Here is a 20,736-nt window from a genome sequence, read left to right as displayed (position 1 = left end):
CAATTATCTGCCATTTTTGCTTTTTATGTTCTGATACATTGTTAGATTCCTCTTCTCGTTTTTCTTCGCCCCTTTTTGTATCCGAGTTTTCATTTCCTAATTCTTGCTCTTCAGACAAGTTCCCATGTTTGGGACTCGGAATCGGTTGCCGCTGATTCTGCCTATTAGACAAACTTTTCATATTTTCTCTTGTTCTTGCATCAAGCTTTCATTATCCGCCCGCAACCTAGCCCTTTTGTCTTTCTTGTATCAGTCTTTCATTATCCGCCACGGCCTAGCCATTTCGTCTTTTAATTCCTGCACAGTTTCGAAAATGGTAGCATTGGTATTATGCGGCTCCTCTCCCAATTGCACCCATACCTTAGGATTGGCTTCTGGAAAGGATGTTGGTCCTGTTTCTATTACGGGTTTGCGTGGTGTAAGCCCAGTCCTCCTTATCCTGGTTTCTTTTCCTTCTCTTTTCTTTTTACTCTTTGTCTCTATGCACATCACAAAAACTGTTATTCTTTTGTTTCAGAGGTCTCACTATTGCAAACTAAGTACTCTGATACCACTTGTCACATCTCTTAATAAAGAAAATAATTACTACAATACAAAGATTAAACATAAACAAAATCTTGATATATTACATCTATAAAGTATTATGGTTCAAGATATTATATGACCACATGTAACATTTTTCTTAACACACATTTTACACAAATTACAATTATTATTAATGTATTGATTGGCTGTAATAATGGTATACATATTTCGCATGATTAAGTTTAATGATTCTATATCTTAACACATTAAACCTTGGATTCCCAACCCCAAGAGATGGCAGGAGCGGACTTCTGGATGATTCTGGTTGCTCTCCACTTGTTCATCAATTTATTGGTATGGTCGCCCCATCGACGGTCCGCTACGGCTCAACTCCATCAGACTGCTAAGAGTGTTTGCCTTAATTCCTTTGTTTGATGCATCCTCGGGCAATTTCGACATTTCTCTCTTTGTCTAGCGGAGCTGCCCTATTCCGGCTCATGGCTTCGGGGTTTCTCTCTGGTTCGCCTTTGCCTCTTCATGTTGTTGACAATACCTCCCTTTCTTAGTCACAATTCCTTTGTGGTTGCTTGTTGGGTGATTAGTTCTTCGAGACAGCTTTGGTGCTTCTTTCTTAGAAGAATTTCACGCAACATACCCATCCAGGTAACGAGATGTCTATTTGTTCTTAGTATTTTCATTTTTGCATCAAACATTTGATAGCTCCTCCTTTCTAATTAACAATGCTTTCTGTTTTGCTTAGATTTCGTCGAGGGCTTCCAACAAAAGGTGATTGATCCCTCCGGGTTGAGACCCTGCTTCACTGTGTAGGACCGTGGATTTGCAGTCTTAAAGCCCCATCCAACTCCAGGTAAAGTGAAAGATAATCTGGGAATTTCTTGGTACGTAGGGTTCGAAGCCTTTAAGGGTATTAATGGCTTAACTTGCTAGTTTGTTGATAAGTCCTTAGAATATTTATAGAACTTGTCAGTTGTTGTCTATACTTATTCTAAATCTAGAATATAGATGTCCAAGGCATTATGTTTCTAGGCTCTACTCCTAAAGTCGTCGTCTTTGTGTAAATTATGTTTTGGGTACGCAATCTCGAAATGGGTTGCTAGTTTCCCTTGAAATCAAGTTGTAATTTAACTTATGAAAGTTGTGGATGGATGATTTTGTAATTCGACTTTCCTGATTTAATCAGAACTTATACCGAACCTTTGTGCCTTGCATGCTTGATTATAATCTATTTGTGCAAATATTCTTACTCAACACAGGTCTATGTTTTGGCAAAGTTCTTATAAAGTTTTTATTTTGATTTGGCTCGACCTTCTCTAGTTTATGAAGGCATTAATCAGTTAACCCATCTTTAAGGTTTTGGTATTTTATGCAAGTTTATTATATGTTTTGTTGCTAGTTCCATAATTACTCTGCTACGCAGTTGGGGTTTACCATGCCTTAACAAGAGTTGTGTTTATGTGTTTTCCTCTGTTATTGCTACAACATGGACATGTTAGTCTTCTTTTCATACATAACTGGGTTATATTCTATTTTTTGCGTTTAGACTCCGCATGGTATAATAATTTCCTTTTTTGCCTTATTTTCTTAGGGTGAATTTATTTCGGGTTTCCTTTTGAATAAATTCATCAAGCCTGATTGGTTGTAGAATTTAATCTATTGGTTCCGCTTATTTTTAATAGCTACAGGGCATGAAAGCATGGAACCCTAAAACAGTAACTTTCTTTCCTGGACTGTCCGCAAAATATTGTTTCCTTTCTAGGACTGTGACTTCTTTTACTCAGAAGGTTTTCTAACAGTTTCATTATTTACAGGGAGTTTCTTGTTTTTCTAACTTCCATTCATAAAGACTTATATATATAATATTTCCCAATCTCTTTTACAGTTTTCCCACTTTCTTGTTTTTAAAAGTTTTGCACAACGTACTAGACAACTAATATGCTAAAATACTTCTAAAGTCAAACTTTGGATCGTACTGAAATAACTCGTCTATTTCTTTCAAGCAAAATTCAAAGTTTTAATTTTAACAGTATGTTCCATATTTCAATATATAAATACTTATCTGGTTTCTGTAGAATTTACTGTTGTCCTCTTAGACCAAGTTTCAACTATAAGTTGACAAGTTTCCTCCCAACCATGAGACTCGCTTTCAGGCCAAAGTCTCCCCCTGAGCTGTTGTTCACATAACATATGCTTTCCTGTAAGACTAACAGTCTTAACTTTCACAACTATCTTGTCTTAACCAGAATTAGCCCCTGGACCCGCCTGACATATGAGCACGGAAACATCTCCTTTACTTCTCCTCTCCTCATCTCAGGTACCAATGCCCTATTTGTTTCTTCCTGGAGAATAAATCTTCAAGGAAGTAGTTAGGGTAGGTAACCGCCTATCCTAACTACTTGACATGTGAGAGATACAAGATTTGTTCTCACTCAAACATTTGCTTTATGCATAACTTAATCAAAATCTTAAATTTATAAATTAAATAGTAGTATCCAGTGTGTTTAACTATGGTAATTAAATATTTACAATCACTGGGGACATCACATCTCCCCTACCCCCAAGATTAAACATTGTCCTGATGTTTCTCTGCTGAAAACAAATTTGGAAAGGTCTCCTTCATGACTTGTTCATCTTCCCATGTGGCCTCCTCTGGCCCAAAGTGATGCCATTGCACTTTAACCTGGGTGATAACTCGTCTCTGCAACATTACCTCTCTCTGATCGAGTATATCCAGGGGTTCGACCAAGAACTCGCCTTCCGGTTTGACCTACAGATGATAAAAGAAATTTAGTTAGCCCTTTTCTTTGGCATTCTGTTATGGAAATTATTTATAATGCTTTATAAATGATCTACTTACATGTATATCTTGCCAATTGCTTATATGGTTGGAATCATAAATATATTTTTTTAATATAGAAACATTAAAAACATTGTGCACACGTATGTGGTTGGGCAAAGCAAGCTGATAAGCCACAGGTCCAATTCGGGCCAAGATTTGGAAAGGACCACAAAATCGGGGTGCTAATTTAGCACACCCACCCCAATACAAAGTACTCTTCTTAGCTCGTATACAAACGTAAAGATGATCCCCAACTTGAAACTCTCAAAAATTTCTCTTCCAGTCAGCAAAATTTTTATGTCAATCCTGAGCAATCTTTAAATTGGAGCAAACCTTTTTAACCATATCTTCCATCTCTTTTAACATGTCAGGCCCCAACATTAGCTTATCCTTCGATCCGCTCCAACTCAATGGTGTCCTACACTTGCATTCGTATAATACTTCAAATGGACTCATTTGCAAGGATGTATGGTAGCATTTGTTGTAAGCAAACTCCACTAAATGTATGTAATCCTCCCACTTAGAAGGTTGTTGCATTACATAAGTCCGCAACATGTCTTCTACTATCTTATTCACCCGCTCAATTTGGCCCTCTGTTTGAGAGTGATAGGCAGTGCTGAATTGTAGTTGGGTGCCTAAACCTCCAAATAAGGCTTTCCAAAAGGCTGATGTGAATTTTACATCACAGTCGGAAATTATAGCCTTTGGTATTCCGTGTAGTCTAAAAATATTTTGCATAAATATGTTAGCAATTTGAATAGCCTTGAAAGTAGAGTATGAGTATGAAGTGAGCAGACTTGCTCAACTTATCTACCACCACCATTATTGAGTCATTCTGCATTTTAGACTTAGGTAGTCCTGTAATAAAATCAATGGAAATAATTTCCCATTTCCATTCCGATATGGGCAATGGGTGGAGTAGTCCCGCTGGGTGTTGGTGTTCTGTGTTCACTTGTTGGCACTCCAAACAACATAGTCAAATATTCGGTCACCTCCTTCTTCATATCGAGCCAGAAATATTCTTTTTTGAGCGCAATGATTAATTTTTGATATTCGGAATGGACGACATAAGGAATTTTATGGTATTCTTCTAAAATTAATTGTTTAATATCTTTCTGGTTTGGCACATACATTCTTCCTTTGTAAATCAACATTCCTTCTTGATTTACCTCATATCCCAACTGTTGTTCGCTGCTGTTTGGAATTTTTTCTTGCTACCATAACATCTTGCATTCAGGGTCTTGTATTGTTGCTCCTTTAATCTATTCTTTAAAAGTGGTATGTATCTCACTAAAAGACATTTCATAAATGCAATTTATCTTTCGACTTAGGGCATCCACGACTCGGTTTTCTTTTCCTTTTATATGTTTGATGTCAAAGTCAAATTCACTCAGGAAATCGATCCAACGGGCTTGTCTAGCATTCATAGTAGGATGCTTGAAATAATTAGTTAGACTATGATGATCTGTCATTAATAAAAACGTCTTACCCAACAAATAATGACACCACATCTTTAATGCGTGGATTACTACCGTCAGCTCCATGTCGTAAGCTGAATACTTTTGTTCATGCTCCTTAAGTTTCTGAGACTCGTAAGCTACAACTCTACCTTTTTGCATTAGCACGCCACCTACTCCTTCCTTGCTGGCATCTATACATACAATGTATTCTGTATTTGGGTCTACAATACTCAAAATAGGTGCAGTAGTAAGTAAGTTCTTCAGCTGGTCAAAACTTCTTTGACAGTCTGTGGTCTAAGTGAAGATTTTTCCTTTCTTTTGCAAAAGAGGTAATGGGGTATGCGACCCTGGAAAAACCTTCCACAAACCTCCTATAGTACCCAGCCAGACCCATGAATGATCTTATATCAGCTACATTCTTTGGTACAGGCCATTCCATGATGGTTTTGATTTTCTCTGGGTCCACAACTATCCCTTCCTTGGTAATGATATGACCTAAATATTGAATTTGTTCTTTAAATAAATCACATTTGTTGTACTTGGCGTACAATTGATACTCCCTCAGGGTTTGTAGGACAATTTGTAGATGTTCCTTATGCTCCTCTATATTTCGGGAATAAATCAAGATATCATCAATGAAGATTAGTACAAACTTATCCAAATATTGATGAAAAACGCTATTCATTAGACACGTAAAAGTTGTTGGAGTGTTAGTTAACCCAAACAGTGACACAATGAACTCGTAATGCCCATAGCGAGTCCTAAAGGTTGTTTTGGCTATATCTTCTTCTTTTATTCTAATTTGATGGTACCCTGAGCGAAGATCAATCTTCAAAAATACAGTCGCTCGTTTTACCTGGTCAAACAATTCATCAATATGACACAAAGGGTATTTATTCTTAACGGTCAACTTGTTTAGTTGTTGATAGTCCATGCACATCCGTAAGGTTTCGTCCTTCTTCTTGGCGAAGAGTACAGGGGCTCCCCAAGGTGAGACACTTGGGCGTATATATTTTTTATCAAGATATTCCTGTAGCTGCATTTTCAATTCAGTGAGTTCTGGTACGCTCATGCGATAAGGGGCTCGGGATACCAGGGCAGCTCCAGGAATCAGCTCAATGGTGAAGTCTATATTCCTCTTTGGAGGCAGTCCCAAAATCTCCTCGAGAAATACGTTTGGAAACTCTTGTACCACAGGTATATGTTATAAAGTACCCTATTTTTTTTGTTGAATTGATACACCTCACCTGTATAGCATAAATCTAGCATCCCTTTCGAATACATTTTGCTAATTGGGAGGCTATTATAGGTCTAATTTTCAGTAGCCTTCGGATACCCTTAATTTCTTAGCTCATAGACTCTTCATCTATGTAATTAATAGTTTTTTCTTTACAATTAATGAGGGACCAACGCTTCTCCAACCAGTCCATTCCTATTAGAACATCATGTGACCCTAATGGTAAGACATTCAAATCTGCCATAATAGGTTGGCCTGCTAGTTTCAGAGGGCAATTGATGACTTTAGCTAGCACCTTTGTTTTTGCCCCTGTGGCGTGTTGTACTAGCCAAGGGTTTTTAAATTTAACAGATTGTAAATGACAATGCTCAACCACCTTTGGATTTATATGACTCAAAGTAGCTCCTGATCAATTAAAATAGATACAGTTTGGTCGAAGATCTTACCTTCGAATTCCACCATTGTTGGTTGGTATTCTACTTGATGATCTTTGAGGGTAGCATTGATTTTAGGAATATTCCTTGATACTTCTCCCACAATTGATGCTTCTTGAACATGTGCTACTTGATCTGTTCCCTTGCGGTACATGCAATTTTTAACATAATGTAGTCCTCCACATCCCCAACATTGCATTGGGGGTCTAGCTGCTATCTCCACTTTTGTTTTCCAGATTGTTCATTTGTTTTAGACTCACTTGGAAATTTGAATCTGGGCTGGTTTTTATTCATATTTATGTTTAATTGACCTTTATGGGGTCCCTTGCTGGTAACAACCTTATTTCCTTTGTTGCTAGAGACAGACTTAATTCCTTTTTTACCAGACCACCTCTTTCCTCCATCACCCTTTGGTCTGCTTTGTTGATAACATAGACGAGCTTTTTGTATAACCTCATCCATGGTCTTCGGATTGTCAAATTCGAGACGTTCCTTCATGAATAACGACAAACTGCTAATAAATCTATGTACTTTTGCTTTCTCTTCTTGTATGTAAGGAACATATCGCAACAAGGATGTGAATTTTGTTATGAATTCGTTGATAGACAACTGACCCAATCGAAGGTCATGAAACTCCTTTGCCTTCTCATCATAAAATCTTTCAGTTAAGTATTTTCCTTAAAATAACTTTGAAACTTTTCCCAAGTTACACTCTGCTCACTAACTCCTCGCACCATCTTCACCTCCTCCCACCACAAGGTGGCCTTTCCTTGTAATTGATAAATGGCTAAGTGAGCCTTCAGATTATGATCATATTCATACAACTAGAAATACTTATTCATGTTGATAAGCCAGGCTTCAACAACTTCCTCCTATTCACCATCAAAGAGGGGAGGTTTGATCTTTCGAAACTCACCTTGTAACTCAATTTTCTGTCATTTTTTCTTTTTGTGTTCCGATACATTGTTAGATTCCTCTTCTTAGTTTTCTTTGGCCCTTTCTGTATCCGAGTTTTCATTTCTGAGTTCTTGCTCTTTGGACAAGTTCCCATGTTCGGGACTGGGAATCGGTTGCCGTTGATTCTGCCTATCAGACAAACTTTTCATAATTTTCTCCTGTTCTTGCATCAATTTTTCATTATCTGCCCGCAGCCTAGCCATTTCGTCTTTTAATTCTTGCACAATTTCGAAAATGGTAACATTGGTATTACGCGACTCCTCTCCCAATTGCACCCATACCTCGGGATTGGCTTCTGGAAAGGATGTTGGTCTTGTTTCTGTTACGGTTCTGTGTGGTGTAAGCCTAGTCCTCCTCATGCTGGTTGCTTTTCCTTTTGTTTTCTTTTTACTCTGTCTTTGTGCACATCACAAAAACTATTATTCTTTTGTTCCAGAGGTCTCAGTTTTGCAACCTGAGCGCTCTGATACCGCTTGTCACATATCTTAATAAAAAAAATAATTAATACAATAAAAAGATTAAACATAAACAAAATCTTGATATATTACATCTATAAAGTATTATGGTTCAGGATATTATATGACCACATGTAACATTTTGCTTAACACACATTCTACACAAATTATAATTATTATTTATGTATTGATTGGCTGTAATAATGGTGTAGAAATTCTCATTGTAGATTAAACTGATTATGCAATGTGCTAAAGCAAAATACTTAATCTACTTCTATAATCAAACTTGCGGAAGCTTAATCGATTTTGAGCAAGATCAACCAGAACACATATAACAGAGAAGAAGATTCAATTACACATGAAACACAGAAGAATACTCTGGGGAAAGCCTCAGCTAAAAACCCCGCTATCTGTATTATCATACAAGTGGAAATATCTCTGGATTACACAAAGATTTAGCTCTCAAGCTATCCATCTTTGAATACAATCCCTCACTGCTGCTCATAGACCGAATAGACAACACATATGCCTTCCTTCAGTCCTCCTCCAAGCCTGCAATTTCCTTGCGCAGTTTCTCCTGGGTCCTCCAGCTGCCACTTGTGCGATTCTCACCTCACACACTGCTCTGACCTCTGTAATAACTGCACAATCCTCAAGGAATGAATTCCTTCTGCATGCAAGAGATATTCACATGGGAATATTCTAGCAACTACTAGTACACTGTCCCTTCCTTTAATCTCAACCAGGTCTCTGTATGAACTGACATGCATGAGTTATTTATGAGAGAATATTCAGTTTTCTGAAGTACACTAGTTGCATGCATGCATGCATTAACTAACCGAACTCACAATCACTTCCACAAACTGTTTGGAACTAATCTATCTAGACTTAACTCAGTTAACTGAGCTAACTAATTACAACTCAAACACAACTCATCCTTATCTCCTTAATTAAGAGATAACTTCCTCAATCAAAGGGATAACTGTTACATGTCTTCACAAAGACTTCATGTTTGATTTTCTCCAACTAATTAACTCAAGATGAATTAATTAATTATTTTTCAAACATCAAGTGAGACTAAATTCAAATTTTAATTCTCAATTTTGATTCAAGGACAAATCAAAATTGGAATATATCCTGAAATGCTATTTATAGCAATGTTATTTTTAGAATTTCTATTTTTATCATTTCTTGATGCTATTTTCAACAGAGTTGGAGTATATCCTGAAATGCTATTTTTAGCATTTCTATTTTTATCATTTCTTGTTGTTATTTTCAACAAATGTTATACATATTTCGCATGATTAAGTTTAATGATTCTATATCTTAACACATTAAACCTTGGATTCCCAACCCCAAGAGATGGCGAGAGCGGACTTCTGGATGATTCTGGTTGCTCTCCAGCTGTTCATCAATTTATTGGTATGGTCGCCCCATCAATGGTCCGCTATGACTCAACTCCATCGGACGGCTAAGAGTGTTTGCCTTAATTCCTTTGTTCGATGCATCCTCGGGAAATTTCAACATTTCTCTCTTTGTTTAGCAGAGCTACCCTGTTCCGGCTCATGGCTTCAGGGTTTCTCTCTGGTTTGTCTTTGTCTCTTCATGATGTTGACGATACCTCCCTTTCTTAGTCACAATTCCTCCGTGGCTGCTTGTTGGGTGATTAGTTCATCGAGACAACTTTGGTGCTCCTTTCTTAGAATAATTTCACGCAACATACCCATCCAGGTAACGAGATGTCTATTTGTTCTTAGTATTCTCATTTTTGCATTAGACATTTGATAGCTCCTCCTTTCTAATTAACAGTGCTTTCTGTTTTTCTTATATTTCTTCAAGGGCATCCAACAGTAGGCGATTGATCCCTCCGGGTTGAGACCCTACCTCACTGTGTAGGACCGTGGATTTGCAGTCTCAAAGCCCCATCCAACTCCAGGTAAAGTGAAATATAATCTGGGAATTTCTTGGTACGTAGGGTTCAAAGCCTTTAAGGGTTTTAATGGCTTAACTTGCTAGTTTGTTGATAAGTCCTTAGACTGTGTTATAGAACTTGTCTATTGTTGTCTATACTTATTTTGAATCTAGAGTATAGATGTCTAAGGCACTATATTTCTCGGCTCTGCTCCTAAAGCCGTCGTCTTTGTTTAAATTAAGTTTTGGGTATGCAATAACGAAATGGGTTGTTAGTTTCCCTTGAAATCAAGTTGTCATTTAGCTTATGACAGTTGTGGACGAATGATTTTGTAATTCGACTTTCCTGATTTAATCAGAACTTTGTTATGCCGAACCTCTATGCCTTGCATGCTTGATTATAATCTATTTGTGCGAATATTCTTACTCATCACATGTTTATGTTTTGGAAAAGTTCTTATAAGGTTTTTATTTTGAGTTGGCTCGACCTTCTCTGGTTTATGAAGGCATTAATCAGTTAACCCATCTTTAAGGTTTTGGTATTTTATGCAAGTTTATTATATGTTTTCTTGCGAGTTCCGTAATTACTCTACTTACGCAGTTGGGGTTTACCATGCCTTAACAAGAGTTGTGTTTATGTGTTTTCCTCTGTTATTGCTACAACATGGACATGTTAGTCTTCTTTTCATACATAACTGGGTTATATTCTATTTTTCTGCGTTAGACTCCGCGTGGTATTTTGTAATAATTTCCTTTTCTGCCATATTTTCTTAGGGTGAATTTATTTCGGGTTACCTTTTGAATAAACTCATCAAACATGATTGGCTGTAGAATTTAATCTATTGGTTCCGCTTATTTTTAATAGCTACAGGTCATGAAAGTATGGAACCCTACAACAAGAACTTTCTTTCCTGGAATGTCTGCAAAATACTATTTCCTTTCTAGGATTGTGACTTCTTTTACTCATAAGGTTTTCTAACAATTTCATTATTTACAGTGAGTTTCTTGTTTTTCTAACTTCCGTTCATATATATATATATATATATATATATATATATATATATATTTCCCAATCTCTTTTACAATTTTCCCATTGTATTTTTTTTTTGCACAACCTCCTAGACAGCTAATATGCTAAAATACTTATAAAGTCAAACTTTCGATCGTATTGAAATAACTCATCTATTTCTTTCAAACAAAATTCAAAATTTTAATTTTAACGGTATGTTCCATATTTCAAGATATAAATATTTATCTAGTTTTTGTAGAATTTACCGTTGTCCTCTTGGACCAAGTTTCAACTATAAGTTGACAAGTTTCCTCCCAACCATGAGACTCGCTTTCAGGGCAAAGTCTCCCCCCGAGTTGTTGCTCACATGACAGATGCTTTCCTGTAAGATTAACAGTCTTATCTTTCACAACTATTTGGTCTTAACCCATCTTAAGTCCTGGACCCGTCTGACATATCAACACGAAAACATCTCCTTTACTTCTCCTCTCCTCATCTCAGGTACCAATACCCTCTTGATTTCTTCCTAGAGAATAAATCTTCAAGGGAGTAGTTAGGGATAAGTAACCACCTATCCTAACTACTTGACATGTGAGAGTTACAAGATTTGTTATCACTCAAACATTTGCTTTATGCATAACTTAATCAAAATCTTAAATGTATAAATTAAATAGTAAACTGCGGTAATTAAATATTTACAATCACTGGGGACATCATGCTTTTACACATAATCCACAATACAAGGGGAAAAAACATTTTAAATTTGAGCCTAACCATCCAATATATGTAAAAAATAATTGGTTAGTATGTTTCAAAGTTCAATAATGAAACTAAGTGACAAGGAACACTAGCTATGCAACCTTGTTTAGATTTTAAGATCTCTTGCTTGCTTTGAAAATCATTTCTTTAAACTACAACAAAAGATTTTCATGGTTTGATTAGATATTTTATATCATTTTCTTGATTGCTATAGGAGGTTAAGACAATGACAATATAAAGAATTATAACTGTAAAATATTTCTCAAATACTATTTATGTCGCATCAAATTTTATTTTTAGCATATTTAATAGATAGACATTAAAGGCAAAAGAGAAAAATTGCCAAAAACTAGCATTTCAACCTTTAAGGGTAGTATCTCATCATATTAATAAGAATAGTAATATCATTGTGAATGCCTCGTGTGACATGACATATTTGAAATTTTTAATATTGTAAATCAGACCTTACAATTATTAAAAAATATTATACTAAAAATAACATCAAATTTTACTGTTAGCATATTTAATAGATAGACATTAAAAACAAAAGCGAAAAATGCCAAATAAATTAAAGATAGTAAAAACAAAAGAGAAAAAAATGCCAAATAAACTGACATTTCAACCCTCATGGGTAGTATCTCATCATATTATTAAAAATAGTGGTATCATTGTGAATGCCTCCTGTAACATGACATATTTGAAATTTTTAATATTGTAAACTAGACCTTACCACTATTAAAGAGTATTATACTAAAAAAATATCCAAATGAAGGGGACCATAGACCTTACAACTATTAAAGAGTATTTTACTAAGAAAATTTATCCAAATGAAGGGGACCATAGACCTTACAACTATTAAAGAGTATTTTACTAAGAAAATTTATCCAAATGAAGGGGACCATGTTGCTTGAGAGAGGACATAAATATATATTTTCAATTCCTTAGATTGAGGTATTTGTTTGATCACGAGAAGAAAAGAGAGGGAGGGGAGTGCCCGTGAAGTGTGATGTGTGGGGCCCACTCACGGGGCATTTTGGCGACCAACTTTTAATGTTCTCCTTTCTGGTGATGCCACCGAACACACACACGTTAACTACATGTCATCCATCTCTAATGTCTTCGTCCAACCAAAATGGACAGTGAAGCGCGCAAAAGCGATCTTCTAGGACACTTTTTAAGATGTCCAGTGCACTTCGCCAGATTCGAACTTCGTACGTCCAGCATGTGATTGCTCTCTGCCGCCGCATCACTAACACCTCACCCACTCGAGAGTGACACCATACACGGTTCACAGAGAGAGTGTGTCCGGAATAATTTCGCATCATAACTGTTGTTACATTACATAAAGGTGCTCTATAAGGTATTTATTTGTATTAAAAATAATAAAAAATAGATCTCGTCATGAAATAACAATTAATTATTAATAATTAATTGTAAGTGTGCACTTAACAGTTAAGAACATGTGTTTCTTCTTGAGAGGTCACAAGTTCAAAACTAGAGGGGTAGAGTATATACGTCTTCATGGACTAAGTAGTCAAATCACTACGTAAAGGTGGGTCCCTTGTCCCACAAACAAGGGCATCTCATGCACCAATTTGGTGCGCGACTTGGTAGTGACCTTAAATTTGGATAATAATAATATTATTATTATTTGGTGGGTCCCTTGTCCCACAAACAAGGGCATCTCATGCACCAATTTGGTGCACGGCTTGGTAGTGACCTTAAATTTGGATAATAATAATGTTATTATTATTTGGTGGGTCCCTTGTCCCACAAACAAGCGGGTCTCATACACCAAATTGACATTAAATAATAATAATAATAATTTTTCAATTTTTCAAATTGTTTATTTTTATTTCAATTTTTTTATATATTTTTAATAATTTATTTCTTATGTTTTACATAATTTAATATTTATTTTTAAAGTTTTGTCAATTTTAATTTTTGTTTAGATAATCTTCGGCAAAATCACATAATCAATCGTTTGTCGACGTGTTTCGAACCAACCAGTGTGGTTCATCGTCAGGACAAGATGAAGATCAAATCAGGCTTAGCTCTATTTAATCGAGCTAAGCCTGATTTGATCTTCATCTTGTCCTGACGATGAACCACACTGGTTGGTTCGAAACGCGTCGACAAACGATTGATTATGTGATTTTGCCGAAGATTATCTAAACAAGTTATGGATCACAGAAGTCTAAATTCCTTAATTTTAATTTTGACAAATATTTTTATATCAAGTACTCTTGAGGTTTTTTGGACTCAACATATTAACATTGCCAACTTCAAAGTGATAAGATGCACCACTTTCACATTAAAGAGTATATCAAAGTTTAATTTTTAGTGTTGTATATTTTTTGAAATTTGTGCCTTAGTTTTCAACATGGTGACACCGAATCTCCACCAGTAAGCATTATAACTCCTAATCATTAACATGACAACACATCATTTCCATCACTGACATCAAATCCCAATCCATCAAAATAGCGACACCCCATCTCCATCATTAAACATAGCTCCTAATCATTAACATGACAACACACCATTTCCATCATTGACATCAAATCCCAATCCATCAAAATAGCGACACCCCATCTCCATCATTAAACATCAAATCCTAAATCCATCAATATGACAATGCCTCATCTCCACCACTAAATATTAAACCTTTGATTCATCTACATGGCAACATCTTATCTCCACTCCAACATCTTAAATCCATTACCATATAACCCCCATCCACATGTTAGGTCAACTTTCTTCTTCTTCTTTTCTTTTTTGTTATTGTTTTTTATTTTCCCCTATCTCCACCACTAAATCTCAAATCCTAAACCCATGAGTATGACAACACCTTATCTCCACCACTAAATATTAAATCTCCGAACCATCTACTTGGCAACACCCTATGTTCACTATGAGACAACCCCCATTCACATGTTAGGTCAACTTTTTTCCTCTTCTTTTTTCTTCCTTTTTATTTTATTTTATTATTTTATATTTAGAGAATGGGGGCTTGTCTTGTACTCGTGTAGGTCGGTTTTAATTGCTACCACCATGATTCTCAAGTGAAAGGCAACACCCTCGAAGATGTGGCTACACATAAGCAACCACATATTTGAACATGGAACTTTGTACTCACATTTACTTTACATTTTCACAAACTTACTTAATGAGCTTCGTGGAGAAGACTACATGTTAAGTCATAGTATGTGACACCATATCTTCTTAGTATGTTGTTAAATGCATCTTGCTTTTCTCAACACATTTGTTTAAACTTTTTAACAATACACATATAAACATATAGCTAATTAAAAGATTTAATGTTAAAATGAATTTATGCTATTTTTATTTTCTTTAATATTTGTTATTTCTCTCTTTTTCATTTCCCTTTCTTTTTTATATCAGTGTATATTAAAGATTCTTTTATTTATTTATTCATATTAAATTTTCTTTTATTCCAATTTTTTTTAGCCCTTTTGTTTCTATTATAATTTATTGTTATTGTATGTGTTACCTTACATTATGTTACACATTTTTATTAGAAATTTGATTTGCAAGGCAATTTTTTTAATACACTTTGTATATATATATATATATATATATATGAAATAACTTTTTTCATGGGAATCAAATGATATAATTGAAAGTAAGAATGTGATTTTTTGTTTTTTAAAATACCTTTTTGAATGCATAAATGGATTCAATGACCTGAAAAACTCTTGGACACCTGAATTATAACAACTTAAACTCAAGTTTTAAAAAATCTCTACATGACTTTGGTTATTTTTGGTTAAAATTAACTAGACAAAATGTCATAAAAAGTCATTTCGCCTATAAGATATATATATATATATATATATATATATATATATATATATATTGCTTGAGAGACATTCTCCAAGTATAATAGAAATTTGTTGTAATGTAATGTCCTTTTTAACATTTTGACTTATTCAAAATATAATAAAAATAAAAAAGTAAACATAAAATAAAATAAAATAAAATAAAATAAGAAACATCTATAGTGCAGTTTAGTAAAAATGTTGTAATGTCTTATTCAATATTTTGACTGGTTCAAAATAAAAATTAAAAAATTAAATAAAATAAACATAAAGTTAATAATTACAATTACAATGAATTATAATTAACCATTAAACCGAAAAGGGATCAATTTTTTTCACTTTAAAAGAGGTTTGCATCAAAAAAATTGTTCCTTCTCAGTACTTAATAGATCTAGAATTAAAATAGATATAAACTAACCATATTCCAAATTTCAAATACAATAAAATGACAATAATTTTTTTTAACCTAATTTCAATTAATCAAATTTAATATAAAAAATTCTATATTAATAAACTTTAATATTTTAAAACTCTTAATTTCTAAAAAAGAAATGTTCTCGAGAGTAGTTTGTTACCAAAAAAAAAAACAATTTTGTTACCAGGAAGAAAACAATTATACATAATCTTTCATGAAAAAAAAACGAATATTTTCAGTTTTTTCCGAAAAGCATACATTCTTAATTGTTTGATACATTTAGATAGTATACCATACAATTTCATCAACAACAAGATTCATTTATATCATCCATAATTTTACTTTTATAAAATTAATACATTAAATTTAAAATAAATAAATAAATAAATAAATATATATATATATATATATATAAAATAATAATAATAAAATATATAGAAATAGAAATTAAAATATAATTAATAATAATGAAAAAGTGTAGTCAAATTTAATGACTAAATAATTCAAGTGCCCCAAAGATTTTTGGTGCTAAATTTTTTATGCATTCAAAAAAATATTTTAAATAACAAAAAATCTTGAAATTGTATTGTCAACTTTTTTATGAATTCCAATGAAAAAAGTTATTTTTATTTATAAGTTAGACTACGCCAAATGAAAATTTTAATCATTAAATTATAATAAAATAAATTAACATAAAATGATCTTACTTTTATTTATTTTTAATAAGTATTGTTTAATTTTTCTTTGTTGTTGCTTAATTCTTTTACATTTTAGCTAGTGATATCATTTTGGGTTTAAAATATAATTTTAATAAATCCACATAAAATTGGTTTAAAAAAAACACTAAAACATAAAAGATGGACTACAATACAATTTACTTGGTTAAAAAAAATACAATTTACTTTTAATACTTAATTAATATGAAATTAAGATAAATTTTATTAATTCACTAAGAGCTAGTCTTCCTAGGAAGTAAGGAAACAAGTTAATGACGCAGTTCCTAAAGAAACAGATTAACGACCCAAGACTCAGAAGCATCTGGCAAGAGTGAAACCTCCTTGCCCCTCATTGACCACCAGCGGGTTATTTGAGGTGGCGTGGTTTTCCTTGAATAAGGGTGATTAGTCAGCGTTACCCAGAAGCATCTGGCAAGAGTGAAACCCCATTATTTGAGGTGGCGTGGTTTTCCTTGAATAAGGGTGATGAGTCAGCATTACCCAGAAGCATATGGCAAGAGTGAAACCCCGCCCCTTACATATCACCAACGGGTTATTTTAGGTGGCCTAGTTTTCCTTGAATAAGGGTGATGAGTCAACGTTTCACCAGCAAGTTATTTCAGGTGGCCTAGTTTTCCTTGAATAAAGGTGGTTGTCTTGTACTCACTACTAGTTTGACAACTAAGTTATGATAGATTTTTTTATTGCACAAAAAAACCAATAACATTTTTTGTCCCCATCAAAAATTACAATTTTATTTTTAATCATTTATAATATTTAATTAATACCAATTTTAATTCATTAAATAAAAATATTTAATTAATAAATATTGATTAGCTAATTTTATTATTATTATTAAATCAAAATTCATAAATTTCAATAAAAAATGGTAAAACATCCCGGAAATAATAAAAATTCAGGTAAAACTTTGACAAAATCTAACCAGAATTTTTAAAAATTCCACCATAAAACAACAATTTAAACACTCCAGCTTAAATTGTGAAATCGGTGGACAACGCCTTTCAATAATAATGTTCAACTCTAACCTTAATAAAAACTTCCAATACGCCTCGCTAGATTCGAGTTTAATAATTACCGTTTATGAGCAGACATCAACTGCTCCAATGAAGCGTAAGAATCGCCACCTTGGCCCGGCCAGGACCCCGCGGCCCCTCGAGCCACGCATCCCATACGACCGGGCGGCAGGGGCCAGGCCGACGCTGACCCGACCTCAGTCAGTCAAGCCTATCATGAAACTCACGTTGATGATGATTCGCTGTGATGGTCACCGCCGGACAGAGCACGTTGAAGTAATCCGTCAGCCATGTGACGGCAATCCAACCCTGTCAGACTCCATGAGAAAAAAGCCTGGATACGGCCAATGGGGGCCGCTAATTCTTAGTTTTCAAGTCTTAAATTTCATCAAATCACAATAATAATTTAATCATATATCGCCTCACGTTCGTGCGTGGATTTGGCGGGCTATCAGTTTTAATTTCTGTTAGCGATGGCTGACGCGTCAATTTCTTTAATCCTCTCCGGGCCCCGGTTTTATTAAGACAAATTACCCAATTTTGCTGTTTTAATTCCACTGTCTTGCGTCCTGGTTAAGCATAATTTTTTATTATTAATTAATTAGTAAGTAAGTCCAACCACTTCCACTCTCCATCTTACTGAACTTTTCTGTGACCAGAATATCCGGTGGCTTAACGTTAAAGGCGACTGATTCTTGATCTACCTTTAGAGGCTCTGTCAGCACCTAATATTCATTTCTTTAATTATAATTAATAACAAATATTTGACTGACTGGATATAAAATTTTAAAAGTCCGGGGTATTTTATTTTTATTTTTATTTATTTATTTATTTTTTTCATTCCGGAATTCACAGTCCTAATGCTGTAGAAATTGCTTTACTTCGCCTCTTCTGCAAAGATCCGGGGTTCTAGGGGGTTTCACTGCGAGAGGAAGGGTTTCATGGCCTGAGATCGCAGAAATGCGGTAAATACGGGGTCTTGAAGAGAACGACATTGGATTTTGATTGCTCAGGCGCGATGATGCACAGGGCAGCAAAATGGAAGGCCGAGAAGAACAAGGTTAAGGTTGTCTTCAGGTTGCAATTGCACGCCACGCAGGTACTTTTAATGTTTGCACATTACATTGATCTAGTGTGATTTCTGCAATTTATGCTTGTACAACTCTGTCCACATTTGATCCGGCTTGAGCTCCGCCCGGGATTTTCGAAATTTAGACCAGATTCCGCGTTTTAATTTAGCCTAAATGGCTAGTTTTGCGTAATTTCCGAATTGGACGGTTTTAATGCGAGCCAAAGTGTGTTTTTTTTTGGTTGGTTTTGAATCTATTTGTATTGAAAATTAAAAATTAATGGGTAATTCCTCAACCACAATGCAATGCTTCTCTATGAGTTATTTTGAAGCTTCGTAGTCCTATTTCTTATAGTTATTTTGAGTTATTTCACCCTTGAATTGTTTGTTTGTTTTCTTTTAACATCCTTTTGAGATCTGTTTGGTTGGTCGATACGGCCTCTTGCTTGTTAGAACCAAAATCGAGAGTTGATTTAATCATAATAGAAAACAATATGCTAGCAGCATGGCTATTTATAAGTTCAGCTATTAGAGCACCAGGTGCACTTCGGTATATGGCAAATTAAGGAATATGCCATTTTAAGACTAAATCTTTTCGATGGCCTTTGCACAGGAGGCTGTAAAAACTTGTGTTTTGGTATGGATAAGTTTCCGTAGTTTTTATTTTTGCAAATGTTTTAAACAATACCGCTATTTAATTAAAGCTGCACCATTTAAAATAGCCGGTTTCAAATATCCGATGCCATCTTTGTCTTTTTGGGTGGATGCTTCTGGTCAACATGAGCACAGGCATTCAGACTTGTGAAAGCAAGCCTTTGACTAAGCTGCTGCGACTGGGGATATCTCTTCTGCCAAATTCATCCAGGATTTGCATCTGGCTCCAAGGGCTGTTGCACCTGGCTCCAACTGCTGTTGCAAGTACTAGTGTATAATAAACACGAGCATAGGCTCGAGCGTGCCCTAAGTGATACTTGAACCCTGGTAGGGGTTTAAACAGTGCCTCGCTTTCACCAACCTGGCAAGCCACAGCTGTCATATCCTAAGCTATCTGCTGTTCTAAGCAGTGATTTATGTCTATGTTTACTCTTTAATGCCCTTTGAGTCCTACCTGCTTTATAGGAACTCTTCTTAGAATGACGTACTGCATCGGGGCTGGTTATTGCTGTAAAAGCTAAAATACTGTATTGGCTTTAGTTATGTTGACATAAACAAACTGATCAATCTACGGGTCCTGATTAATTTATTTCCGTGACAATAAACAGAAATATAGGCCAAATAATGGCTGCTTTCAGGGTGATTCTTGAAGGGTTCTTTCGTACCTCCACGACCAATTTCTGCCAAGAGATTATGAAATGCTAATTACTGGAGGGCCTTTTATGAGAGTAGTGTTTTATCGATTGCAATTTAATATAACAGTTGGACTTTAAGCATCATTGAGCTGACGTCATTCCAAACATATCCAAGACAGGTTAGTGTTTGACAAATAACATAACATAATATACTAAAATTTCACTAAATTTATGGGGTAGAAAGAAGGCTTTCATTATATTTGTGATGCAGTACAGTAGAGTTATAAAACTCCCCGTCTTTGGTTTTGATCAGGAGGTGTGTAATAGGTAGCCACTCTGTTAATAGTATTATAGTCGTAGAAGGTGTTACTGCCCTTTCATTATATTTGTTTACATGACTTTTTCTAACTCCAAAACATAATAAAAAAATGACTGCTATTCCTATGCTTGGTGCCTTTCAGTCAGGGTTATGAGTAAGGAAAAAAAAAACATAAACCTTAACTGGAAACATATTGTGAATGTTGGCGTGACTGGTTGCCGGGAGGCTGACTGGTGTGGTGTCATTATTGGGCTTTGGCCGTTTTCTCACTGACAGTTGACTGCTTTGTATTTTCTTGCAATGTCGATGCGGGCTGCAATCTCCATCTTCAATGTTGTGAAGACTATCACCATGAGAGATTATTGCGTGGAAGTTCTTCTCCATAGCATTGAATTTCCCGAAAAGCTTTTCATCATGCTTTGAGGACGCCCAAACTCTCCTGTCAAGT

At 34.9% G+C, this 20,736-nt stretch overlaps 1 protein-coding gene across 1 annotated transcript in view; it reads left to right on the top strand.

Moving 5' to 3' along the window:
* Positions 1-18,441: 18,441 nt before the first annotated feature.
* The window catches only part of LOC149164071 (sporulation-specific protein), a 73,170-nt gene continuing 70,875 nt past the window's right edge, over positions 18,442-20,736 (top strand). The window contains 1 exon segment of the mRNA XM_089431953.1: positions 18,442-18,710. Within this exon segment, the coding sequence (XP_089288079.1) occupies positions 18,630-18,710 (81 nt within the window). The 5' untranslated portion in view covers positions 18,442-18,629.

Source organism: Pinus tabuliformis, chromosome 5_1, assembly GCF_031772625.1.
Source record: "Pinus tabuliformis cultivar Carrire ecotype Pingquan chromosome 5_1, CPIR1, whole genome shotgun sequence".
NCBI lineage: Eukaryota > Viridiplantae > Streptophyta > Pinopsida > Pinales > Pinaceae > Pinus > Pinus tabuliformis.
This window is presented reverse-complemented; position numbering and strand designations above follow the sequence as displayed.